At 48.7% G+C, this 27,638-nt stretch overlaps 1 protein-coding gene and 1 long non-coding RNA gene across 3 annotated transcripts in view; one reads left to right on the top strand and one right to left on the bottom strand.

Moving 5' to 3' along the window:
* NRP2 (neuropilin 2) overlaps positions 1 to 26,682 on the top strand; it is a 112,251-nt gene extending 85,569 nt beyond the window's left edge. Inside the window, exons 16-17 of one of the 2 annotated variants that reach the window (XM_058549667.1) lie at positions 21,182 to 21,232; positions 23,397 to 26,682. In XM_058549667.1, the coding sequence (XP_058405650.1) occupies positions 21,182 to 21,232; positions 23,397 to 23,701 (356 nt within the window). In that variant the 3' untranslated portion in view covers positions 23,702 to 26,682. Of the gene's footprint in view, positions 1 to 5,311; positions 8,753 to 21,181; positions 21,233 to 23,396 lie in introns of those variants that run through there. The other variant, XM_058549668.1, reaches the window with a different exon arrangement.
* Positions 15,452 to 17,026, bottom strand: LOC131411011 (uncharacterized). The gene is made up of 3 exons (XR_009221453.1): positions 16,657 to 17,026; positions 16,298 to 16,572; positions 15,452 to 15,774 (listed from the first exon to the last, which is right to left on the bottom strand). It is a non-coding gene; the product is annotated as an uncharacterized LOC131411011 (long non-coding RNA).
* Positions 26,683 to 27,638: the final 956 nt, after the last annotated feature.

The raw sequence follows: 27,638 nt of genomic DNA on the forward strand, positions 1-27,638 counted from the left end.
CTTCAGTTTCTCTAAGGGGGGAAGAACACTTTTCTCACCAACCTTTCCTCTCGCCAAGAGCAGAAAGGACGAGCCTTAGTTTAAAGACAGTAGCATAAGTGCCACCAAAGAAAGGAGAAGTGTCCGAGACCTCAGGCAGCCTGGGTCTGAGTTGGAGGCATTTCAGGGTGGTGCGGGGTACCAGTGGGTTCCTGCGAGCCTGGCGGAGACCTTCCCCCAACCCTCCGCACTGCTGTGGGAGGCATTTCTCAGGATATCTTGTGCTTTCACATTCTTCTTCCAAACAGATTGGTGGGTGTGACCACATTCTTCTACTATCTTTTGTAAACTTCTCTAGAGGAGCCAACCTTCTTCTTTGTTTGTTTAATCTCACAAATTAAATAAAGCTCTTATCTGAAATGCCTCTTCACCGGCACTTCATTTTCAACCTGTGCAGAAAGGACTCAGCAGACAGGCCAGGCCTAAAACAGTCCTTGTTTGCAATGAGCCTTTTTTGTCTTCTTCTGAGAGAAATGACTCACTGTTTTTGTCTTTCAAAACATTTCTTTTGGAAACCTGGGTGACTCCTGCGGTCCAGAGGACATTTCGTAAACTGAGCTGCAGGAGATGCCTTCCCTTTCAGTGATTCAGTGAGAACCTGACTTGACTGAGACCATCCTCAGACGGTTCAGACAGAAGGAGGGGGCACAAGGGAGAGGTCTGCCTCCTCTTCCTGCTTGGTTAGAACGGGGGTCTGCACGCTGTTTCCGTAAAAGACCAGCTAGTAAGTATGTTAGGCTGCGTGAGACTGTGTCGCAAGCACTCAACTCTGCCATCGTAGCACAAAAGCAGCCATAAGCAGTATGTAATGAGGGGGCCTGTGTTCCAAAATGGACAAAAGTTGGCAGTGGGCCAGATTTGGTTATCTGAGCCCTGGGTTCCAGCACAGGCTGAAGACTCAGTCCACGGCTTCCAGTCCTGACCCTGCTACTTACCAGCCATGTGAACTTCCTCTAAGGGCTCTGAGCCGTCTCCAGGGTTTCACTGTGTGCTGCTCTGCCCGCTTCCTCAGTTTTCCTCCAGGTGAAACTGGGAGACAATCACTTACCCTCTCAGGTTTTCAGGTCTCCACCTGAGGGTCATGGGGAATAAACAGGATGGCTCACGTGAAGCCCGTAGCCCATGCCCAGCACACTGGGACCGTCCACTCATTGCAGCTGCTATTATGGCCACATTTCCCAGTAGCTTATTAATTCAGAACCCTGTTTGCACAATAGGAATGAAAGGAACACTACCTACTATATAATTTTTTTCCTTATTTTCCTCCCATGCATGGCTTCTTAGAATTTATTGTTTCTCAAAATTTAAATTCTTTGCATTCACAGTGTCCCCTTCTTCAGGGGGATCAGAACTTTTACAGATGGGAGCCTGCTCAACCTTGCAAATAAACTTGGAGTTATTGACTATTTAAATACCTGTTTCTCATTATCTCACACAATGAGAAAACTTTGTGGAGAATTAGAGGGTGAAAATTAATGAAAAATAGTTCAGGAGTTGAAAGCATTTTCCACTTGGGAAAAAAAAAGACGTGAGTAAGCCGTCAAAGTTAGAGCAGCTAAAGGGAGCGTTTGGGTCTGCACATCACCAACTCTGGGCAGGGCTGAAGTCCCACTGTGCTTCCTCCCATCCTAGGGCACCTAGCCCAGGCTCCTCTGTTGTCAAGCAATGGCCCAGCCACCCATATGGCTGAGGGGACAAGTGGGCTAAAATAGAGCCACTCACCAACCTGGGCACCCGGTGCGGGCGGCATCTGCCCAAAGGGAGTGCCTTTTTTTGCAATTTCACATAGAGGCACAGTATGAGGTAGCAGAATCTCTAGCACATTCCAAGAAAAACTGTTATGTGAAGTACCAATGGGTCATTGACATTTTCCAGGGAATCTGAATGTTGGTCTAAAATACATTTCTCCATCCATCTGTCTCCCCATCCATCCATCTATCTATCCATCCATCCATCCATCCATCCATCCAAACATCCATCCATCTATCTATCCATCTATCCATCCATCCATCTGTCCATTCATCCATCCATCCATCCTTCCATCCTTCCTTCCATCCTTCCTTCCATCCATCCTTCCATCCATCCATCCATCCATCCATCCTTCCATCCTTCCTTCCATCCATCCTTCCATCCATCCATCCATCCATCCATCCTTCCATCCATCCATCCTTCCATCCATCCATCCATCCGTCCTTCCATCGTTCCATCCATCCATCCATATACCCATCCATCCATCCATTCATCCATCCATCCGACATTCCTTGGGTTGCTGCTGTTGTTTGGGAAGGTGCTTTGGAAAAGGATTTTACCCCTGTTGATCTATCAGCTTCCTTTTCTCTGACTGGCAAAACACAGCCTCCTTAGCATACATCCTTTGAAGGCTGCCACAGAGACAGACTCCAAATGAGCAATCCACCTGCCTGTGGGAGTCTCTTTAGCTGGACAACATTCTGAGAAACTCTGGCCCCCAATTTCACGTCACCCAAAAACTGCCTATGGGGGACAAGGGGAGGGTTGTTAGGTGTATCCTCTCTTTTCTAACTCCCTTAACATTAAAAGCACAAACTTACATAGTATATTTTCTCATTTCTCCAAACAAATGTCCAAGGAAAATGTTTAGGGAGACAATGTAATGTCCCCCAAATGGCTTTTGTCACTAAAATTTTCCACATGTTGCTAATTTCAGGAGAGGGGAGCATTGGTAGGAAAGGGGAAGAGGGTCTGATACCTAAAGTGGAGTTTGTCTTCCAGAGCAGTGGGTCTGTGTCTCTGATTCTGCCTGTGTGACCCACATGCTGAGATTTCACCTTCCTCCACAGGGTCTCTCCATCCTCCCCACTGGGCCCCAACTTTGTCTCTATCATAAGAAACACTTTAAGAGTAGCATGAAGGCCCAGCTCTAGCACTTGGGCCCTGGAGGTGTATTTAATGTTGAAAACTAGCATTTTGGCTGGAGGAAAGCAAACCTCCAAACTGAGACTATGTGGTGATGGAGGGAACGTGGGCAGTTGTGACTTTTCGGCTTGACAAATTTGTGCTCCTGCCTTCATGGTCTGGTCAGGTGCTTCGAGTCAGGAGTTAATCCCTGTGGATCCATGCCTTCCTTTCCTCTCATGGGTAAGCTGCAGCCTCGTCAGAGGATGGCCCTCACTGTGGAGCCGAATCGAAATCAGACAACCCAAGGATGCCCTTTGGGGAGAGGGGGTGGCGCTGAGGACCTTGGCCTTTCCCGCACACTTTGTTGTTTCTCGTGCATTCTTCTGAGCCCACAGGAAAATCCGACAGCAGGATGGTTGCCAGGCAGCAGATACTCTTGGTGACCTGAATAATGAGTTGAAACCAGTTCACTGTGACTTGCAAGCTGGCCATTTCAAGGAGCTGTTTGCAGTGCCTTGCTTTCTCTTTCTCTTGCTCTCTGTTTCTGTGCATAATTTCACTATAGTCACAGAGAGAGAGAGAGAGCTTTCTCAGCTCCAGTAATGAAATTGTTAAACGATAGAAATGGTTTGGGGGTAAAGAAAATAGAGTCGGAGGTCATGAAGAGGAGAATGTAGGAAGGGGCGGTGGGAGTCCTGGGACTCTGGGCTCCTTTCCACCCCAGGGGCTGGCGATGAGGCTCCCAGGGTGTGTGCTGGGTGACACATCTGTGTCAAAGCTCCTCCATACCATAGCACTTCTGATGGGCTGAGAGGCACCAACAAACCCTGCGCCTTAGTGGAAGGGGATCCCTAAAACTAGAGGAACCCGTGAATAAGAGCTGGGAGGGTGGACAGGCTCTGAGAGATTTTCTGAGAAAAACATTTCCATTTTTCTACCACTTCGGAGAAGACATCAGAAGGTCTGACCCACCCCACAGCTCTTCCCTAAATCAAGGAGAGGAGTTCTGGCGTGGGGGCTGCAGGCGTTGGCCAACACTGACCCAGAAATAGGAGTCTTCGCCTTCAGTCTTCAACGCAAGCATTTACTGAGCGCCTCTTTGTGCGTACCCTGAGGTAGAAACTGAGATGAGGGCAGGTTTTTCTGCTTGAGGAGCTCCAAGTCTCTGGGGAGCCATGAGAACGTAAATGAGCCCTGTCTGCATCTTGGGCAGAGACGCACCCACAGATCAGGACTGACGGTGCGTGAAGGGGGCAGCAGGGCTTGCCCTGGGGTAGCCCACGGTTGGAGGGGATACATCTTTCTGGCCACCACCACTTGACGTAAGCAGCAAGGAAGGAATTTTTCATAGGTTAAGCATACATCATTTTTCAGAAGTAAAGATCATGTCTGGTTTTGGCAAGCTCAAAAGCTCCTAGTCCCATTCTGGGCCAGATTCTCATCTGATGTAAATCTTTGGGAGAATCAAGTTGTAGCACTGTTTTGCATCAAGTGGGACTCCTGCCAGTCCTTCCCCAGAGTTACCCTGGGCTTCAATCTACTACATCATCTCCATGGCAACCCGAGGCTGGCCAGGGAATGTGCTTGCCTCCTAAATCCTCGGCTAGCTTCTCTTCCCTCCTCCGTCTTTTCTGTGATTAAGAATGATCTCCCTGTCTTTGCTCTCACTCTTGCTCTTACATACCCACTATCATTTTGTGCCCACATTTTTCGTTGCAATGTCTTTCCAATCCGCTTTTAAAATCCTCCATCCAATTAAAAAAATGAAGCATTAGTCGTTGCTTGACAGTGGTAATTGACCTGTTTAGACAAGACCAGGCTGATTTCGATGGGCATGGAAGCCTTGGCAAGCCAAAGTGGAATTTACCTTCAAGTCTAGCCAGCCTAATTAATACATTGTTTGAGAATACCGACCAGCCGGACCAAATATTATATTTCCACCCCTTCGGAGAATCAGCCTTAGAATCCCAGAAGTCATTTCAGCATCATTTACTTGTGTGTATTCGTGTGTGTATGTGTGTGAATTGTAAGGCTTCTGTAGATTGCAGAGTAATTGTGCTTTAACAGGGAAAAAAAAAGAGCTTTGTAATCACATGGCTTTTGAGTCCCTTACTTACTATTACTTGCTGTATAACCACTGTTCATTTAACTCTCTGAGCCTCTGTTTCCTCATTTGTAGAATGGGTCTGACATTGCCTACCTCATAAGGTTGTGAATAGGAAACAAGATCAGTCATTTAACAGTGCCTGACACCAACTAAATACTCAGTGCCATCCTGTGCCCATCCCTTCCCCATCCACTCCAAAGCATGTGTGTGTTTCTTCTTTTTTTAATTAATTTTTTGGTTAGTCTGCATGCTCTCAGCCTAGCAACACTCTCTGTGTCTCTCCACCAGGGGGCACGCTCCTGCCAGGGGCCGAGCCCACAGTGGACACGGTGCCCGTGCAGCCCATCCCAGCCTACTGGTATTACCTAATGGCCGCCGGGGGCGCCGTGCTGGTGCTGGTCTCCATCGCGCTGGCCCTGGTGCTCCACTACCACCGCTTCCGCTATGCGGCCAAGAAGACTGATCACTCCATCACCTACAAAACCTCCCACTACTCCAACGGGGCCCCTCTGGCGGTGGAGCCCACCCTAACCATTAAACTAGAGCAAGAGCGCAGTTCGCACTGCTGAGCCCGAAGCAAGGACGGCACCCAAAACAAACGCAAGACTGCTACCCCGCGGCCTGATTTTGCACTTTTTCTCCTCGCCTGGTCTCGGTGTGAGCTCTCTCTCGGGGCCCAGACCCTGTGCATTCTTGTCCGTCCCGACCATTCTCCTTGGGTTCTTCTTTTCTGTTGTTCATTCCAAACCAACCAACCCAACTCTAATGCTGCATCTTGGAATATGAGAAGAGACACCCCCTAAGCACTTCATGACTCGAGGCCCAGCTGGTTTTCTTCCAGAGACTGGCCCCCTGTTCCTTCCCTTTGCCTTACCCCATCCCCCCTTGCAGTGGGCAGTCTGCCAGCAGACTTGAGGGGAAACCTGGATCTGTGTGTTTGTACATAGTATACATTGCGCGTGTGGTTAGTTCTGTGTGCGTGTGTGGGTGTGAGAGAGAGACTGGTTCATTGGGGGGGGGGCGTGTGGGTATGTTCAGAGAGGGCCCCCCCTTAACTCTTGTGTTACTTCTCCAGGGGCATTTCACAGAAAATAATATACTGTACTAGTTTTGTTTACTTGGAGAAGAGATTGAAGCTTTTTGTTGCCTTATCTAGCTCTGGCTGGGTTTCTGTTGGCTACCATTGTCATCTCCAGGTACCTAAAAAACTAGAGGCCACATGAAATGAAGTGTGGCCCCTCCCATCCCTATTCCCATTCCCAGCCCACCTAACCCAGGAGGAAGGTTCCCCCAGTGCACTCAGACATGACCCCTTGTCATGTCTCCTGGCCTCTTGGAAGTAACAAGATAACAGCCGTTGGGTGCGTGTGGAACCGCCTCTACTTCCGGCCCTGAAGCAAATCTGTCTCATGTTGCCTTATAAAAGAGAAGCTCATAATGAACGTTTAGCTTTTATCGGTTAAGTCCAATCTTGGAATAAGTCATAGAGAATAACAAATCTGAGACTGAAGTGGGAAAGCAGTAGCCTGTTTGAAAGCAGGAGGAAGTGGAGGAAAGAAGGGAGGAGAAGGAAGGACTGAGATGTTGTCTTTTAGAAGTCTCCTCACCCGGCGGGATTCATTGTGCCCAACTTGGGATGGAGTTGAGGACGAAGGTAAAAACCGTCTCCCTGGTGTTATATTGGTCATTGTAATAGCATTTGTAAAATGTGGGGAAAAGGGACCGTTTGCTTTCCTCTCATGGTGTTAATGTGTGCCTGAATCTATAGCCACTAAAACAGAAGGCTATCCACCTGACTGACTTAAACATTATGAGAGAATAAAAAGTCATCGTTTTTTTAATGTACCAATGTGCTCCCCCTTAAAGCATCCATAGCATCTGGCCAATGCACCCCCATAGGCTGGCCTGGCATTTCCAGATGTCACTGCATCATCAGGAGAAGCTATAATGAAGATAAATCCATTTCTGCCCATTTGTCCGCTCTCAGCAACACAGGGAGGGAGATGTTGGAGATAAATTGCCTAATGATATTGTACAAAGGATGGATTCAATAATGAAGTCAATTTCATTGATAGAAGATGCGTATTTTAACGAGATTCTCCATGTGCTGGGGCTCAGCCTTGGGGGTGTTTGTTTCTCACCTGCCTGCTAGCAATCCACTGGGGAAGTATCAGGTTCTCTCCAAAGATGGTTGCCTGGGCTCAAAGCCTCCAGGTACCTTCTGAGAACAAAATACTAATGATTTTTTTTTTCTTGGCTGCTTGGGAGAAAGAGACTTTTAGCATTCTTTCAGAATAGCCACACGGGTCCCTCCAGCACACACATTCACTTTCACGTCTGGTTTGTTTCATCCTCCTGAAAGAACAGTGCTCTCCCACTCTTATTCCATTTCAAAGAGCTACTCTGTCTCAACCACAGCAGCCCTGCCAAGAAATGAAAGATGAAAGGATAGAGCAAGAGCTACCTTGAGATTTCAAGACCTGTCCTACCCTAGCTGACGATGGAGAAAGAACGGGGTGGGTGCTCAGGAGCCCAGGACACCAGGCGATGGCTGCCACACTGGTCACCAGGGGTGTTCATCATAGGTGTCCACATCCAGTCGTGCGTTTGGGGCCGGGCATTCCCTCAGAATGACTGGCATCCCTGTAGGTGCCCCATGGAGGTGTGGGGCCAGGAAATTACACCTGGAAAATCCAGCCAGTGTAGCAACTGAGTTACCATATACCCTAGAGGATTTCCCTTCTTTAAAAGAAGATGACAAAAACTTGGTGAATTTGCTCTATCTTTATCTGATGCCCCATGTGGCATCATCTTTATGTCCATGCCATAGTTGAGACTATGAGATTGCTCAAATCTTTGTGAATCCCATGATGCATTTCAGCTGGGATGTCACACTTCCCTCCCCCTCTTCTCTCCCTCTCTCTCTCTCTCTCCCTCTCTCTTCTTCTCTCTCTCTCGGCTCCAGCAACTTTCATAACATTATCCAGGTACTATGCTAAGAGGGCAGCTTTTCTACAAAATCATGCTTTGCAGCTTTAAAAAGCAAAATTCTGTATTTCATAGAGGGAGAGAGGGTCACTCTCTTCTAAGAAAAGAGACTGGACAGGTGAATGCATGCATGCATGTGTTTAGAGTTGCTTCTCAGAAGATAGAGGTGATCGCAACTGTGAAAATATAAATGAATGAATGAATGAATTGAAGGTCTAGCTCGACTGGTGAAGTTCTTGCCTTAGTAGAAGTTTCATGTCAACAACTCCAGGAGGAAACCCTTATCTCTGGGGTGAAAAATCCCCTCTTTGATATGATGCCAGCAATCGCTATCCCCTAATTGCTGGTGACAGCAGGAAAAAAAACCCATAGCCTTGCCATTGACAAACCAGGACGCTGAAAATAAAGTAAAATTGTCCTTTCCCTTATCTCACATTTTTGGGATTAAAGCCAGAGTAGGATAGGAAAGTCAGTAATATTTCTGAGGTTGAGACCTCATCGTTAAAAAGGCCCTGTCTTTAAAATGAAACTCACAGCCAAGCAAACACCTAATCGAAAATTACCAAAGAACAACAACAAAACAAGAAAACTTAAAGATTTTACTTCCTATTCTTCTCCCCCTCCCCATAACTGCGACACCCCCTGCATTGCTCAGTTGCCTGTGTGTCAAAATAACTTGTGGACGTTGGAAACTATTTGAAAATGTATTGTGTGGAATGTAATAAAATGATGATATTTTTATACAAACATCTGAGGTTTTTTTTCCTTTGCCTATGAGAACAAAGTTGAAATGTAGGCTTTGAACAAATTGATGTTTCCAGAGTCTACACTTCGCTTTCTGAGCTACAGGGCCTTTCTGTGGGTGGTAGGTGGGTTTTCTCCTTGAGGCTGAATGCCAGCTTTTCCTTCTTTTATTTTTATTACTGCTTGTTAGGAGTTTTATCCAATTTGTGCAGCTGAGCCAACTTTTATGATTGGTGTGGGATTTTGCAGAAGTTGCTAAGTGCTAAATTGCTCAATGTGATTCCACAAAATTTCTCTTGATGGCAAATCTTTGGGGGTTAGACTCCACTTTCAAAGGGCCCCGGGGGGAGTGGGACCAGTGAAGCTGAATCGTGTACTCGGCTCTATGGAGACAGATAGCTTCCTTTGGAGAAGAAGTGGCGACATCTTACCCCTTGCCTACCAAATTATTGCTTCCACGGGGATCCTGATCTCCAATTTATGAGCACTTTCCCAGACGAAACGGGAACTTGTAGCATGTTCAGGGCTCAAAGACATTCCAGACTTCATTTTGGAGCAAGTAATGAAGATAATTATATGATTACTGTGAACCTGGAACTATCAGGGTGGAACATTTTATAAAAGGAACGTTCTATGAAAACTTTGAGGAGAGGGGCTTGGGTAAACATTCAAAAAGCTAGATCTTGTTTGACAAGACTTTTTCCTTGGTCCTCCTCTTTGGGTAGTTAGTGATTAGTTATATAAAATATTTCTATCAGATTAGGGGAAAAAAATCCAGGAGATACGAACTCCCAGCTGTTCAGTGTTTCTAGATGGTGGTCCAGAAGAGGTCGTGGCAGGATTTTCCATTACCCCCTATTCATGGGGTGTATTAGCAGCATTCCGTCAACCCAGGAGCCTTCTTGAGGGGTCCCAGAACTATCCTTAAATGTTCTAGGAAAACAGGCATGTCCAGGAGACCCTAGCTCTGCAGAGTCCTGCATTTCTTCCTCTCCAGACCTCGATCTCGGAAGAAGTGCTTTTTACAGCTAAAACCTGTCCACGTGGTGCTGACAGGAACAGGGTTCTGGTCTCAGATCTTACAGGAACTCTGTTGTCCAGATGGCTCAGTATAAAAACCACTGTCTTTCCTCTGCAGGAGAAGAGAGTAGAGTGTCCATGGTTAGAACATTGTTTGTTCCTCCAATGATGAGCATAATTACCCATTTTGTCTAAATAACATTTGGCTTTTGTTAAAATATTTGTTCCCATTAGGAAAGGATGAAATGAAAGCATCTCAGAAGTATTTATTTCAAGCAGAGACCCAGGCTCAGTCAACATTTTCCTGAGCTGGCCTGGGACCACATTTCCCAGACTGAATTAAATTAGCCATTGTCGATGCTCCTCGGCATGGCTGGTCCTGGAGCCACCCTTTGAGAATTTCATCGTTGCTTTCCCGCTTTGGGTCTAGTCCCCAGGCTTATACTGGAGGTGCTCTCTCTTCCCCAAAAGGGCAAAGATGGCTAGGTCTCTAATCTTAGGCATCAGACACAGCACTGTTATCAGTGTGGTATTTCAGACCTCGCCCGAGAGTAAATGTTACAGAAATTGTGCTTCCATGGACCGTAAATACCAGATGTCGAGGCCCAGTATGGTCTGTTTGGGCTCCTACCTGGCCCTTTATGGTGGTTTAAATGTGCCTTCTTGCTGTTAAAGCAAGACACTGCCCTCCTCGCCCAGATGCAGGAGCCCAGCCCATCCGCTATGGCACTGTGTTTGTCCTCTTCACCTCTCTTCACCGGCTCTGCGGTTGTTGGCACAAACGTTGTGGCCTTGCTCTAATCTCTGATGAAAAGAGCTTCATTTTTAAGTTTTGATTTGTCTGTTGTGGGCTACACATCTGAGCCAAACTGCAGATCTGTAGGTGTGGCTTGTTTTCTCTCTTTAATTGTGCACATCACTGGGGCTCTCACAGCTGCAATTTGCCTTTCATCCACTTCAGTGATGGCCCAAAGAAAACACAAAACAAATCCAACCAGAGAAAAAGGAGGGAGAGGGGAACACAGCTGATGGTCTTACAGTCAGCAGGGAAAAGAATTGCCTTATATAAATAAATTAAAAGCTAGGAATAGTGTGGGATTTGATTAAGCCTGACATGGATCAGGTGCACTGGAGTGTATCTAGAGGTTAGACAGTCAGAAACCTGCACCCTTAGAAGGCGTCAGGCCAGCGGCCTCCACCAGAGTACCTTTGCACTAACTGTGAGGAGGATTCCATTTGGCCCCAAACCTAAGCCCTGAAGAGAGACAAGATTTGGGGAATCGCCAAAGAGCGAAACCCGCCTCAGCGTGGTGGGGCACAATGGAGCGTCTGGGTGCTTCGGGACAGCCAGCAGAAACCACACTTGCCCAGGCCCGGCAGGCAGGGCACACAGAGTCTTTCTCCTCCCTTCTGGGTAGAGCCATTGTTCTTGGGCCTTGCTGTCACTGAGCTCCAGGAGCCAAAAAGAAGCCTCAAGCCCCAAAGGCGTTGGGCCAAGAAATAGGAAAGGTCATTTGAAGAGTCAGCAACAACCATCCTGGTGGCAGGACAGGGTGTCGACTGGGGCCTTTTCTTGGAGGCTCATGACCAGAATGGTTATTGATCCTGGAGGAGATTGTTGGGGGAAATTTCAGGATAGTAACTGGCTTGATTCCTCTCTTTTTTTTAACTTACAAGTTTGCACAACTTAGACTTACAACTTATACATGACTACATCCTCAAAAAGTGCAAATAATGCAGAAAAAGCAGAAGTCCATTTCGTTGTTAACCAGTCTCTTCTCCCCAGAGGTGACCAGGAGAGGTGGTTCGAGGTGTATGTTTCCTGGCCTTGTTTATACCTTGATACACGTACACGTTCATGTCTGATCACGTAGTTGGCTTGGTTGGGGTTTGGTTTGGTTCCGTGCAAATGGCATCACAGCGTTTCTTCCCTTCGTTGGACAGCTTGCTTCTTTTCGTTTGACAAAGTCTTGAGGATACTTCAGTACACCCCAACAGATTGAGCCTACCCTTTTTAGCTGTTGTGTAGCCTTCCATGTTGCATTGATGTACCATAGTTGATTAACTGCTCCCCTACTGGTGGGCACTGAGGTTGTGTCTAGTTTTTTTCCTATTATAAACAATACTGCAATGAACATCCTTGAAGGGGCCTCTTGGTACACATTTCACTAGGATAGAGTATCTAGGTCAAGTGGCATGCCTGTTTTCATTTTAATAGATGCTTCAGCTGGCTGAAGTTTGCCTTTTACAGTGAACCTGTCCCCATTTGAGAGAGTAACAAACTGGTGGACATCCTGGGTCATAGCCCACCACGTTTGCACAACCACACCATCTCTGTAACTGGCTCTCTTTCTCTATGGTGGAGGAGTGCCTGGGAGAGAAGACTCTGGATTGTTTGAGCTGAACGGAATTTTAATCATAGGGACTTTTTTTGTAACTGCCAATTTGTGGAGACCGTGGGCCTGGCTGTCAGTGGCAGCTCATGGCGCTGCGGCAGCTGTGCGCAGGAGCTAATTCTCTGCCTGGGTTCAGCAGGCAAAGCCCTGTTCTCCATGATTAATGAGTTCCACTTGGTTTCTTCAAAGAGTGACTGTGCTGTGCCTTGCTGTTATTTATTTATGTTTTCTACTAAAAAATTCATGTAAAAAACATCCTTTAAGGTCAGTGCACAGGATTGTGCCGCAAACTAAAATATTCCGGCAGCCACAAGTAGGCCTGCATGCCAGCAGAGAGTCCCGAGTCCTCAGGGCCTTGTGACCGACACCTCGCACTGCCCTGCGAGGAGCAGGCCTTCCGGGCTGAGAGGAGGCGTCCAGCTTCCTTCCGAGGAGCTGCAGGGCTGATGTGACCTGAGGAAAGGCACCAGGCGGCGAGGTCGGCTTCTATGTGCAGGCAAAGTGCAGGCCCCAGACAGCTCCAGCAAGGAGTAGCAGGTGGGGGATAAGCCAAGGGACCTGTTAGCAGAAACGCCGTCTCTTCCAAGAGTGTTACCCTGGGGGCCGGCCCGGTGGCGCAAGCGGTTAAGTGCGCGCGCTCCCCTGCGGCGGCCCGGGGTTCGCTGGTTTGGATCCCGGGCGCGCACCGACGCACTGCTTGGTAAGCCATGCTGTGGCGGCGTCCCATATAAAGTGGAGGAAGATGGGCACCGATGTTAGCCCAGGACCGTCTTCCTCAGCAAAAAAAAAGAGGAGGATTGGCGGATGTTAGCTCAGGGCTGATCTCCTCACCAAAAAAAAAAAAAAGAAGAGTGTTACCCTGATTCCCACTGTGCACTGAGACACAGGGCGTGGTCATGTGACTGTGCACATAATGGACAGTGTCTACAGCCCATATGGGCTTCGTGGGCTTTCTGTGACCTGCCAGAAATCCATGGCTGCTCACTCTTGGGCCTGGGGCTTGGGTAGGTAACTCTGGATGGCTCAGGAAGGAAAGCAGCATGAGCATGAGGTGTGGTTGAGTGAGAGATGTGTCACTACACACACACACACACACACACACACGCACACACAAGCCTTGTTCTGTCTTCTATGGGTAACTGTGCAAAACGCAACCCTTTTGATATCAGTAAGTAACGGATCCCAAAGCAGAGGCGCTGATCCAGAACTGGGATGATCGTACACCAGGTCTTGGCTTTCAGTTCAGCATTCTCTCAGGCACAGGACTCATTAACAGGAGGCCTGGACTAGTGTTCCCTGTGACTTGTTAGAGAGCAGCGAGCTCCAGTGGTGAGGGGAGTGCGGAGGAAGCTTTGAGCCGGAGGTGGCCTTGACAAAGCCCATTCTCAGTCGCCTGCTGGTTCCTGAGGCTGCATTTTAGCACAGTCTGCTAAAGAAACTCCTCCTCCCTTTGTGTTTCCTTACTGCCACCAAGGGGCTGGGAGAAGGGGCATAAGGACCTCGGGGCCCATGTGGGCTTCCCATTGCTTCTCTAGGGTAGTTCCAGCAGCTGGCCCTGAGGTGGGAAGAGAGGCATTAGGACCTAGGTGGGGGCTGCCACGGGTCATCAAAGGAGCCCCCAGGCTGCTCATCTGCCTTGGCCAACTGCAGACCAAGAAAGTGAGCTCACAATAGTGGGCCCACACTGCCATAGTCCCTGGCTCTGCAGCTCCTGAGAGGGCCACCATCCCCTCCTCTTTCCCCAAGGAGGACCTGTCTCCACCCCTCTGCTTTGTGCCAGGTGTTGTTCGTCTTCAACCTCCAACCTCCCCTTCTGCACCTTCCCCCTCTCGGGGGCCCCTTCTCTTCTCCTCTGGCGTTCTTACAATTTGTCTGCCCTTTCTCCACCAAAGCCTTCTCCCGGGAAAGCTGGGTCAGATTCCTTCACACAAAGACTTCGTTGGTCTCTTCCTCCCAGTAGTTACATTCTTACAGGAGACAGGCCTAAAGCCAGAGGAATTATCCTCTAACAATTACAGTCCTCGGTCACCAGCAAGCTTCTGGGGGAAATATCTCTTGAATGGGCAGAGAGAGGTACCTTCTTGGAACCCCTAAAATCTTATCATTCTTCACTCTTGTGTTCAGAAGAGCCCAGCTTTGAAGTATAGCCAGCACTCTTGGTGAGATACATGTGTATAGAAAGGTGTTTTTCCAAGGACCTACAAAATAGGAGGGTCAATCTTTAAGAAGACGTCATCTGTCACATGGGAAGTAGATGCAGTTTTGTTTCTTCGACTCAATTCTTTCTTGACCCACAAACCACTCCACCTGATTGGTGTTTCCAGTGCACACACTTCTTGAATACTGAGACTGAGCAGAGGAGAAATATCAAAGCCCACTGGGGGACCACCCTGAAATGTGAACATATAAGCCTTTTTTCCTAACATCTCAGGAAAAAATAAGAGTGCAGTGTGGGGAGGGGTGACACTCTTTTTCTGAAATTTTCTGTGTTTTTCCCACCTTCATACCCTAAGAGAAGGTGGCCAGCTCTTTCTTGTTGACATATCCACTTACAGTGGTGGAGAATATTTCTGCTTTTCCAAAGACCTAGAGTAAAGGAGAGATTCCAGAATTTTCCTCCATCAGCATGGCTGAGTTTTTCCAGCCTGCACCATCGTGAAGCCTATCTTTATAGCTGAACATTTCTCTAGCTGCATTTTTCTTATTTTCAGGTCATTGTTGGGGCTCAGTGGAGCCATTCTGGCCTCCACTGTTCATCCGCCTCCACACTTGAAAGTGTTATTAGGTCATTTCACAGCCGTCTCATTTGCAGTTGGTATTTCCAATCCTTTTAGTGTCTCCTCCTAGTTACTCAACTAAAAATAATAGAAAATAATGGCTAAATTCAAGTTCAGACTCTTCTGATATCTCAAACCAAGCCCCCTCTTCTTTCCCAGCTTGAAACCATTTGAAAACTCCAAAAAATATTTTTTCCATGACTTTGCATTGATTTGGCTATAGCCCAAGAGATAAAAACCCATGATAAAGGATCTTCTGGTGGTGTTTCTACACTCAAGCCAAACCCAGCTAGAAATAAATGGCTCTAAGTAAGCTGATCTCTCTAATGGAGGAGCTTTGGCAAAGTTTCGATCCACATCTGAACTTTTGGCTCCTGATAGCGACTGGGGATGAACAAACTGAATGAGGGAAATTAAGTGTGCTGGGGAGGGGGCCTTCAGCCAACACTAAATGTTAAACTGAATTAGACACTGTGAAGGGCCAAGAAATATCTCCTTGGTCCTTCATTATTGCTCAGTGATTTCAGTCTCAGTGTCGTATCTCCTGCTGGGATCAAAACAAAGTGTCTGTGAGAACTTTCCGGAGGCTGCTCCCATCTGAACAGTCCTAGGATTATCTTCCTCAGTGGTTCGGGAACTTGGAATCAAATTCAACAAGATTCTAAGTGGCCAAGAGCTTATCCCACGTAAATCACAGCCCCAAATAAGGTGTGGAAAACGTGGCTCACCCTCCCTTCTACTGCGATTGTTCAGGGACTTACTGCATTTCTCTGCCCTCCTTCCTCGATTTCTTCCTCTTTGAAGTAGAAGCGATGACACCTGGTACCTGTGAAAATGAATGGTTTCTGTGATGTCCTGTGTATAAGAGTGTCTTCGATCCCTGCTTTACGGGCTGGTTGCAGTTGGGTGGGTTAAGTGGACGTCTTAAGGCTGGCTTTCCACGAGGCTGTATCCGCCCTGCCTCGATTGAGGTGGACGCTGAAAACTTGAGCACAGTGTACCCTCCTTGTCAGTGCCTGGACTGCCCGTCAGCAGCACTGGTTCCTAAGCCAGACAAGCAAGGACTGGAAACATGGACCTCAGGACTTCCCTTTACCTGCCCTTGCGTAGTCTTCTCTCCCCACACCTACCTTAAGATGGAAGCCTCCAGGCAATAACCGTGTCCGGGAAAGGACAGACCTGGGTGAAAACTGGGCAGTGAGCAGCGTGTGGCCATGGAGCCCATTTCTGTAGAGGTCACCTGTCTACCTCTTCAGAGCCCTCATCAGAAAGACCCCAGAGCCTTCTCATTTTCTTCCCATAAAGATGATAGAATTGTAGAGCAAGGAAGAGCATCAGTAGTTACTTACAGAGGAGCAAATGGAGACTGGGAGAAGTCAATGGCTTGTTCAGGCTCTCACTCCTGGGGCCGGTAGCGGAATCCAGATGAGAAGTAGGCAGCCCGCTCCCAGTCCAGGCCTCCCAGTCCGGGGCTCCTCCGTGTCCCATGCTGCTTCCCTTTAGGTACAGAGTGGAGCTGACACTGGACAGTCCTTAGAGTGTCTCTGCTACCTGCGTCTGGATGGCAAACCTATCATCAACCAGGCCTCTCAGTGCACTGCTCAGCGTGAGTGTGGAAGGGACTCTGCAAAGAAAAGCAGCGTGTGTTGGTGTCCTGAGATGATCCGTGTGCAAGTGAGCCAGGGACGGACTGTCTTAAGTCACTTACCTAGAAGTAGCAGTGGTTTGGGGCCGACTTCTCACTCTCTTAGCAATCCTGTGAAGCTCCTTTTACGAGACGGAAAGTCCACAGAACAGTCAGTGCCGATACACGCACAGCGGACCGCAGCACAGCAGAGGGGGTGAGCGTGCAGGTTGCAGTTTTTCTGTGAGTAACTGCAGATCCCAAAGGATCTTAATTTAAGAGAAAAAAATGGAAGAAAATGAGGGAGAGAGGCAAGGTAAATAAATCATGTGTGTGTACAGAGAGAGGGACTGGGAAGGAAAAACTGGGAGAGCGAGCATTCTTGCTGGAGACCCGATCACGTTCGGTGGGGAATTTCCTGGTTGCAGGTTGGAGTGTCTGAGGTGTTTCCCTGAGTGGCATGTGTGGTTTCACAGCCCCGGGCAGTGTTCCAGGCCCCTCGGGGAAAACATGTCTCCACAGAGTAGGGTCGTCCCATGACTGGATATGGCTGTCCGTCATCCGTGCCATAGCGCTGCAGCCCACTGACACGGACGCTGCAGAGCATCTGACTCTTGAGGGTGGAGGGAGCTCCTGGAACAGTCCAGTGGAGGCGTCAACAACTAGCCACCACGGGCTCTCACTCTGGAAAGTCAGGACAATGGGAGGTGGGTGGGACCTGACTCCGTCCTCACCGTGTGCCCAGCCACCTCTCCGTGATGCTGGGGGAAGCTGGGGCTTTTCAGCCTGAGACTTGGACCTCAACACAAAGATGACCAGGTTTTGCTGAATTGGGTTTTTTCATTTTTGCAGTAGTGGCTACTCTGCTCACGTGATTACTCAAACTCTCTTCAGTTCCCTCCAGTCTCTCGGGAGCTCACTGCAGTCTGCAGCAGCTGGGGAGGGAGGAGGGGCAGAGACTGACTGTCACCTGGGGCAGGACACGTGGAGATTTGTGGCCAGACAGGGCAATCTCTTTGAATTCCTTGGTGGATCTGGTAAAAACGAACTCAAGCTAGATACCAAGAGATCAGCATATAAGAAAAAAGGGTCAGGTGCCACGTGGAGACCATTCCCGTCATCAGACAGATGAGGAGCCGGGACTCCCCAGGCCCTGCAGCAACCTCCTCCTCACTCTGCTCTTTCTTCCCAGCAGCAGCCCAGCCTCAGCGCCCAACCCCGGCCCCGGGTGCGGCCACTCTGGGAGTCCCTTCACAACGCCCGCTGTCTTTTATGCTCCTTGGCACAGGCGAGTCTTCGCTTCCCCACCACACCGAAGGGCCTCGGTTGTAGACACCTGGTTCCAGACACCTTCATTTCCCAAAGTCCTCAGTATGGTTCCTGGGCACCTAGTAAACCCTCCTAATAAGTGATGGTTGGTTGGTTGGTTAGGTGGTTGATGAAGACTGCCCTTTGAAGAACAATGGAAATCAGCCCTCGCTTTCTGAGCAATGCCTGTCGTGGACAACGTGAGGCCGCACGTTTCAGATCCCCACATCTTCACATTCTGAGAAATCTTCAAGAGTTCCCGTCAAAGTGGTGAGCCCGAGATGCAGGCCAACAGCCAGAGAGTGTGTATCCAGTCAGCTAGGACGAAAGACAAGGCAGACCTTTTCTCTGTTAGGAGAGGCAGTAACGATATGGCGGCAGGGGTCCTGCCCACGCCCAGAGAACTCGAATGCAGACTGGGGGTCTCCTGGCCCTGATACAGTACTGAGAGTCAGAATTCAGGCTTTGCAGCCAGCCTGGCCTGAGATTGAATCCATCCAGGGGCCCAGAAGGAAATAGGGTCGTGTGAGTGCAAAGATTGAAAGTGGAAGTTGTGTGGGTGGTAAGATCAGCTCCCGATCCATGTTCTCCTGGAGGTGTGGCCCATTCCACCCCTCCTCATCCATCGCACACTCACAAACACTCCCGCCCACTGAAACAGAGTCCTGGAAGGTCCTCTCCAAGTTTTAAATTCCAAGTCCCTGGTCCCCACATTCTTTTGCTGTCTCCTTACTTCCCCAGCAGGTCTCCATCCTGTGGCTGCCGTTTCCCCTCCCAGGGAGGTGCTGCCTCCTTTGTGCCTTGAGCCCCTGGCCCCTCGCATCTCCCTCCTCCCACTTCTGCCTTTTCTTTGCTAGAACTGCAGGGACATGGTGGGAGGAGCACACAGCACACGCACTCCTGCCGGCCTCCTGAGGAAACAGTCTGAGGTTTGCCTACCAGGCTCAGCGGAAAAGGAAGGTGGCCCGTGAAGGGCAAAGAGGCTTTTGAGAAAGAAAGCTGTTAATCAAACACAGATATCAAGAATATTAGCAAGGGGACTAGAGAAAATTGCTATCAAAGTAAATTGCTTTTTGTACAAATGCTCCCTTTATTTGGGTTTTCCCCAGGGTGTCATTCTTTCTTTAAGACTTGGTGAACAGATGCGCTTTTGAAAATGTTGATTAACTTATCCTTTTTCTGATCCCTTCCCACTCACCCAACTCCTGGGAACAGTGATTATACAAAAGCCAAGCCAAGCCTCCCAAGTGTTCTTCTTCACCTTAAGTGGCCTTTGATTCTCCAGGTGCGGAAATCTCAGCCACATCTGGGCAATCAATTCCATAGAACCTCAGAAACGGACCAGTTCTCAGGTGGTCGCCTCATCCTGTCCTCTGCCTCCACAGACAAGAGGCTGTGCTCTCCCTGGCCAAGATGTTCTCATAGTCGTTACCATCCTTTTACCCTTTTTCCTTCAAGATCAGTGCACATCCACCCCTTTCCAGCCCGTGGTCAATAGTGTCCTAAGAGCTCTTCCCTGAGGGTGTGAGATGCAGCAAGATGGCATTCTAGCCTCCAAGAAGTCGTCACATCCTTGGCAGAGACCACATCCTAAAAGCAAGAACAGGTTTTGGCCCAAAAGTCACTGGCAGGAACCCCATAGTTTTCGTCCTGGGTTGAATCACATGTTCTTATCCAATGTTCTGTGTCTTTTACCCGTGAAGGTGTTAAGACTTATGAGCATCCCATCAAAACGATTAATTATTGGAAATGTGATGGTTTGCTTCCATGTTTGTTTTTTTCGTAAGATTAAAACAAAATCTCTGGTTGACTTGCACAAGCTTGCTTTGATCCCTGTGACGGACACCACCTGCCTCTTGTTGATTCATGTTCACGTCTTCATTCCAAGGCACAGCCTGCGTTGCAGCACCCAGAGAATAATGCAGGGACGGGCCTCGAGGTGGGGAAGCTGGCGTGGCCTGCAGGTGCCAGTTGCTCTGCTACAAACATGCCAGGAGCAGGCTGGATTTATGGAGGATTGGTGCCACATGGCGTCGATCCTTTCAAGTGGGGTCTTGGCGAGTGGCTACGTGCATCCTTTACTAGCGACAAAGGAGATGAGAAAGTGCTTTAGCACTTTGGCCAAGAGTGAGAAAACCTTCTAACATGATTAAAACCCCCACCTCCAGGAAAAGACTGAACTTCCGGTGTGGCGGTGATGGATCTGTCCTCCGTGCAGATCTTCCCGAGGTGTTGTGCTGATGAGGGGGAAGTTCAGGCTGGTCTGAAGTTCTCTTTGTCTTGTTGTTTGATACTTTAGCTGTTTGGGATTTTGGTTTTGTTTTAAGCCTTGATTTTTGGCTATCAGTTTATAGCATGTGGTAAGGGCCACTTACATTCCCTGGCGCCATAGTGAGCTGACAGCAGGGACAGGCATGATTAACTTGTGAGACGGGAGAAATGATAAGACCCTGCTCTTCACCACATATTTGATTCTCTTTTTTAATGTTTTGCCATTTTATACAGATAATTTACGTTGGCTCTGATTTCCATAAGATGGACAGCATAGCGAATAGAGAGACCTGTATTACCCCCCTCAAAAAATTACCATAAACAAAGAAAAAGATAGATGGTCATAATACTGAAGAAAATTCAGAGTAAATTAACCTAGCTCTATTCAAGCCTGGGCTAGTCAGATTGGATGTCCATGTTTGATCTATTCCAAACTATGAAGAAAGCCAATGAGAAAAATAGACTGGGAAGGGAAAATGAGAGATATTAGCACAGATATGTGGAGGCAGACAGGCATTATGACATTCTTTCCAGTTCTACTTCTACATTAAAACATATAACAGTGAAACGTAACTTCCTTAAATTACCGTATATTTATTTGAAATTGAGAGGAGGAAGTCTTGTACATAATGTCCACTTTAGATGCATGCATGTGAGGAGGGGCAGTGTGTTATACTAAATGAACGTCACGGTAATGGCAACAGTGATGGGCATAAGATGCCATCAGCGTTGCCTTAGATGAAACTCAGACCTATGTTGGTAAAGGAAGACAGTCATTATAAAAACACAAGTGAGGATTTACTTGGCACGAAAGACCTTTCTTACTGTTTCTGTTCTTCTGGTTGTTGTTGGAAGTACAAACAGATCATTTGAAGGGAAATGATGTACATGTACATGGTAAATGGTCTAGAAGCAGAGGTGACTCTTCAGTTGCTGGGGAGTCATCCTCAGGAAGGCTGTATCTCTGCCTTTTAGCCATGGCCATAGAACTTGTTCTAACTTGATTGGTTTGTTTCCTTTTTTGTTACAGTGGACATCCCAGAAATACACGGGAGAGAGGGCTATGAAGATGAAATTGATAGTGAGTATTGCTATGATTTAGCAGATGATCATGAAATTCAACTTTGGTTATAAAGACGTCAACGAAAATAATGCCCAGGGTATTGGAGAGCCAGAATTTAGAACTACCAGTTGGAAAAAAAAAGTGAAAAGAATCCAGAGAGGCATGAAGAAACCATCAATTGTTCTGTCGAGGTCAAATTTAGAGATTTAGAAAGTTTATTGAGTTCCCTCTGCCTGATCTGAAACAGGTCCCCTACTTCAGACAACTGTCGACATTGATGGACCTGAAATCTGGGTAAACTCTGTGGAAGTGAAAGCCAGGCTCCTCTATACGTGTCGCTGCTTGATCCTGTTGAGCTCCTTCCAAACAGGGCCTGCGTGAACGAGTGTAAACGTAAATGTTCTCTCAGGCCTGCTGTGGTTCCCAGGTCCCTGGCGTGCAGGACCTCTCTCACTCTATCCAAGACTCCAAGCTGGGGCTTGTTGCAAGATTTATGTTTCTTTTCCACACTGTCCATCTCGTATTTTCATGTTTATTCGAAGCTCTGTTCTCCCACTTCAAACACACATACTTCAAGAGGCCAAAGCAAGAGTCCTGACTGGAGCATGTGGATGTAACTTCTTCCCTCTGCTCAGAGCAGCACAGGTCCCTCTGGCTTCTCCGAGTGCCAGAGGCGATCTCCAAGAGGCATCGCCAAGGTTCCCCGCAAAGAACAGCTTTAGACCAAGATTGATGCATTAAAGAAGAGCAGTTTATAGAGCAGCCGCTTTTAACCTGACCTTAATCAAACACTTCAAATGTAGTTATGGAAACAGACTGAACAACCCAAACAGCACCTTGTTAACTGAACACAGACTCGCCCAGCAAAACTCCATCTAACGCTCCTTTTATGGGCAAAGCTGTGCCTCCTCGGAGGGGCTGCGGTAGATCAAGCAGCAGAAGCACCGTGATGGGGTAGAAGGAGTGGGGGATGAGGGCGCAGAAAGCCTGGTTCCTAGTCTTTGTTTAACTGCTTGCTACCTCTGGGCCTTGAGTGAGTTGTCTAGTCACCTAATTTCTCAAAACCTCAGGTTCCTCATCTATTAAAAAAATAATATTATCACCCTGCCCTTTTCATGGGATTATTAGGAAACCCCACAAAATTAGCCATGGATGTGGTCGTGCTTTGGCCGTTCTGTAGAAATACAAGTATAATAGTTTGCTAGAGCTGCCATAACAAAGAACCACAGACTGGGCGGCTTAAACAACAGAAATTTATTTTCTCACCATTCTGGAGGCTGGACGTCCAAGACCAAGGTGTCGGCAGGTTGTTCCTTCTGAGGGCCTTGAGGGAAGGACCTGTGCCCAGCCTTGCTCCTTGGCTTGTAGACGGCCACCTCCTTCTTCACACGGTGTTCTCCCATCTGTGTCTGGCCCCAAATTTCCCTTGTTTATAAGGACACCAGTCACATTGGATTAGGGCCCACCCGGATTAACTCATTTTAACTTGATGACCCCTGCTTTTGTAAAGACCGTATCACCAAATGAGGTCACATTCTGAGGGCCTAGGTGTTAGAACGTCAACATATGAATCCGGGGGAACATAATTCAACCTGTAACAGTGAGGTAAGATGTACTTCAAGTGAGGTCTGGGGGCTTGAGAAAAGTTGGCCGCGCGGGCGACCAGGAATGCTGAATTAGGAAACATGTGTTGTGAAAATAGTCGCAGCCTGCCTTTTGATTGAACCTGAAGCAGTTGGAAGTGAGGGACGAGGAGGCAAAGGAGGGTGCCCAGAGCACAGGGCCATCCCCAGTGCTCCAGAGGCCCCTTGAGGCTCTGTTAAAACCTGAGCTCACCTAATATGAGTCAAATTATTTCAGTTTCAGATGCTTAGCCTGTACTTCCTACGTGCTCACATACACCAAGCATTTTACAAATATTCATTCATTTCGTCCTCCTAACACCCAATGAGTGTTAGTGTCCCCGTTTTACACAGAGCTGAGGCAAAAGAGAGCTTAAGTCACTTGCCCACGGGCACTCAGCTGGGATGCGGTAGGCTGGGCTTTGGGGCCAGGCCGTGCCATCCCAGAGTCCTGCTGCCAACCCCGTGCTCTGAAGGACCCCTGAACTGGGTGGGGCAGGCTGAGTCCCTTCACCCCGAAAGGAGCGTAGCCTGCAGCCTCCCGTGTGCTTTATTCACAGATGAGTACGAGGTGGACTGGGGCAACTCGTCCTCCCCGACCTCAGGCTCGGGCGCCCCCGTGGCCGACAGAGAGAAGAGTTGGCTCTACACGCTGGACCCCATCCTCATCACCATCATCGCCATGAGCTCGCTGGGCGTCCTCCTGGGGGCCACGTGCACGGGGCTCCTGCTCTACTGCACCTGCTCCTACTCGGGCCTGAGCTCCCGCAGCTGCACCACGCTGGAGAACTACAACTTCGAGCTCTACGACGGCCTCAAGCACAAGGTGAAGAAGAACCACCAGAAGTGCTGCTCAGAGGCGTGACGGATTACACCCAGCTCACATCTGACGCTTCACTCCAGCAAGAGGGGCTAGTGAAGACTGCAGTTTGTTTTTCCTTTGGAAACTGAATGCCATAATCTCATCAAAGTGATCCAGGATACCGAAGGTGTGGACAGGACAGAGAGGTGAGGGGAGGGAGAAGGGGACAGGTAGCCCGCAGGGGGTTCCGACCCACCTGGAACCGCGGTGGCCAAGTCATTGCTGGGACGAAGGCGGGAGCTCATCTCTTTGGGGTCACAGTTCTATCTTGTTTGTGGGTTTGTTATTATTATTATATTTTATTTCTTTGGGCTGCGAGCTACTCAAAGAGGCAGAAGAGGAGATTGACTTCTCCGATGTAGAAGCAGAGCGGCGAACATTGTTCTCTGCTTTCTGGTTCTAATCAACACTTGAAAAGCAAAGGGTCTTTTCAGACTTTCCATCTCTAGAAAAAACCTTAAAAGCAAGCCGTCCAGCTCATCCCGTCCTCTGATCATCTTGTGACTTGCGGGATTGCTGTGGTGTAGGTTCCAGCCAACCCTACAAGCTGCCGTTTCCGGTCCTTGCATTTAAGTAGGATGTTGTTGCCTTTAACTTTTTTTATCCAGGGGAAAATTGCCATTTTAGGGTCAGCATGAACAGCTCTGTCTTGTACGCGATTTAAAACAAACCAGAAAGGAAACTTCACACGTCGAAATCCACAGAAGCACTTCCATATTAGAAGCGGACAAGCCTTAATGTGCTTTGTGAATAGGAGCCATTCATTAAATCTAGACCCAGAATTTGTGGCTGTGAGGCTACTTCGTGGGGCCTCTGGTGGTGGCTTTGCTTTTTCTTTTCCCTCTTCCTTGTTCTTCTAAAACATATACATCCACACGTGCACCCATGCATGCACTCATGCACACGTGCACATACATGCCTACACACATGCACACACACACGCACATTTGTCAGATCTCTAAGCCCCAGAAAATTGCATTGTTTGGTATTCTCAGAGACAGGGAGGGGAAATGCAAGCTTTTGGTATGTTTTCCCCATCAGTGTGCTGTAACTGGTGACCACTCAACACAAAGGAGAACAGTAGAGAGACAAAAAGAAGTCCAGCCTCTGTGATCACGTGATGGCAACGCCAAGCAGACAAGACAGAGGCATTTTGATAAGTAGTTCTCTGATAGGCTAGTAAACGCCATTTCTCCTGGGGTTAGAGTCACCACCTCAACCTTTCAGCAGAGTCAGAGCTAGGATGCACTCAAGCTGATTCCAGCTAGAAGTCTGCAGGCACTATGGACCAGAATGTTAACAACACTAGTTCACCCCAGAGAGACCTGTGTTCTTACACACACACATGCACACACACACACATACACATATACACACACCCCCCCCAATTTATGTGTTTTTTATTAAGTGCCTTGAGAAAAATGAAGAAGAAACATCCTTTCCCTCCCCGCAGAAATCCGTGTCAGACGAGTTGAGGCGTTCCTCCATCCCTGACCAATAGCTCCACCGCCAGTTCCCCCAGCTCCCTGCTGACCCTACGATGGAGTGAGCCTGCCCCCGGTGGCAGTCACAAGCTGGATGACTCTCAACCAGGCTAGAAGGGGAGGCATCAGGAATAGAATGAAACTGTGTGAAGGATAAGATTGTCCGCATCGAGATTCAAACCTTGGTTTCGTGGTAGCACCTCAGGATGGCCTGTGTGCTGGAAACAGTTGAAACCCGACAGTATACCAGCCCACAGCACATCCGTGGTGAACTGTCAAACCACTTTTGCTGCTATGGTCACCCACAATTTCATTTGTCTCATACCCAGGTGAGAGGGGAAGGGTGAATGGGCCTGGGCGGTCCCTTTAAATGTTAACTATGGAAACGCTAGTTCCAGTGGTAATGTCACAGGGTTTGTATGCAGAGGGAGCATTCATACAACAGCTATTTATTCACGTGTGTGTGTGTGTGTCTTTGCCCTTGGAGTTCTCTGTGTCTACTGTGTATGTGAATGGTCACGTGGGACTCAGTGGTGGTGTTGCGACTTTGACCTAGGGCCCGAGTGTAGCTGCTGATCCTGGCTCCCGTGGGCACAGTGGTAGGTAGTTAGAGGTGAAAAGTAAAGCTGTCAAGCCCAAGGGCTTAGCTCCAGGCCCCCCTGAGCTGGGCCTGCAGCAGAAGCGAGGATGCAATTAGTCCACCCCCGCTTCGCCTTCCCATGTAGCTCAGTGATCAGGAAGCAGCCAGTCCTGGGGATTTCCAGAAGTCGTCTGCAGAAGAAGAGGAGTTCAATAGCCTACTCCGGGGGTCCGGCCCTGTCACGCGCAGGCGGCCGTCTTACAGATCCTCAGAGACCAGCCCCGTCTTGGCCTGCAGCTCCCCTCTAAGTCGTGTCCAGCCCCACCTGCGTCCCTCGCACAGTCCCGTGTCCATGTTCACCCTCAGCTGATCTGCGTGGGCTGCCCGGGGCTGCCTGCTGATACCTCACCAGCGCTGGAGGCTGGCCTGCTGTGGGACAGGAAAACGGGGCACGTCGTAACCCGGCCATGGACCCGGGGGCACTCCTTGTCTCCGTGCAGGCAGGCTGGCCGGCCGTCTCCTGAGTCATCCCCTCGGAGTCCACTCACAGTATTGATCTCCTTTTTGCCTTGTACTGACGACACGTTACCTCCACGCTCACCCGGACAGGGCAGTCGACGGGGCCGCAGGGTTGCACTCTCTCTTAGGTGGGGACAGAGAGTGGACAGGGACGAGGGTCCCAGCAGTGAGCATGAATGGCAAGAAAACAGGGGAAAAAGTTAGACTGTCAGCAGAAGGTTAACTTTTCCAGGGTTTGCAGTTAAAGGTGTTCGACATTTGCTGGCTGAGCCAGATCACGGGAACTTGAGCTTTTACTGTGATTCTTCGTGTAAAAAATTAACAAACAACAATGTCAAACTGTGTTTATATGATTTGTATAAAGCGTTTTTAAGATTCCTATTTAAATAAACATTATACCAGAGATATTTTTCTGCGTCTTTTTTGTTGGAGACCAAGAGCCTTGGGTTTAGGGTGACCAGATCATTCCAGTTTGGCCGAGCCTTTCCTGGGTTTTAGCGCCAAAAGTCTCATGTCCCAGGAAACGCGCGACCCCAGCAGAACCAGGATGGTTGCTCGTGCTCTCGGGACAGTGGTTCTCAACACTTTCAGGTGGCGTTAGTAGACTGACTGGCTGGCTGTTTATAAAATGAAAATATGATGGGGGTGGGTAACAGGCTGCCTGGCCAGGGGGGCTACGTCAGCTCAAAGGCTCACCTGGTGGATTTCCAAGACCGTGATCCCTACAAACACTCCTCCTCCTGGACATCGCTGGTCCCCGGCAACCTTTGACTCTTCGCTACTTCCTTCCTATGCAAACACTTGCTTCTCGGTATCCCTGGTGATTTCAGGGTCTACAACAGTGCTTCTCGAAGTGTGGTCCCTGGACCAGCAGCATTAGCATCAATGAGGAACTTGTCAGGGGTTCACGTTCTTGGGCTCCAGCCCAGATCTGCTGCATCAAAAACTCTGGGAGGAGGGCCTAGGGACCTGCATTTCAAGAAGCCCTCCAGGGGGTTCTGACACACTTCCGGGTGTCAGCGCCTCTTGTCTAGGAGAAAGGAAAGCACCCCGGCCTCCCAGAGTGACCGAGGATCTTTTCACCTGCGGGTTATTGGATTCAAAGCCAACTAGAAAGCTAAAGGAGGTGTGCACACTCCGCTGGGGGCCGTGGTCCAGGAGGAGCAGAGAGGAGCTTTATTAGGAACTGGCCCCCACACATGCAAAGGAGACAGGAAGCTGTGGACCGGAGCCGAGTTTGCCCCCATCCTGAGGCTCTGTTCACCCAGAAAGGAAATGTGGTTCAATCACTTATTCAAGACGTGTTTTTGAGCACTCCCTGATTTTGTAAGCTCTTGGAGCTCGCACTCCAGTGAAG

Source organism: Diceros bicornis, chromosome 10, assembly GCF_020826845.1.
Source record: "Diceros bicornis minor isolate mBicDic1 chromosome 10, mDicBic1.mat.cur, whole genome shotgun sequence".
Taxonomy (NCBI): Eukaryota; Metazoa; Chordata; class Mammalia; order Perissodactyla; family Rhinocerotidae; genus Diceros; species Diceros bicornis.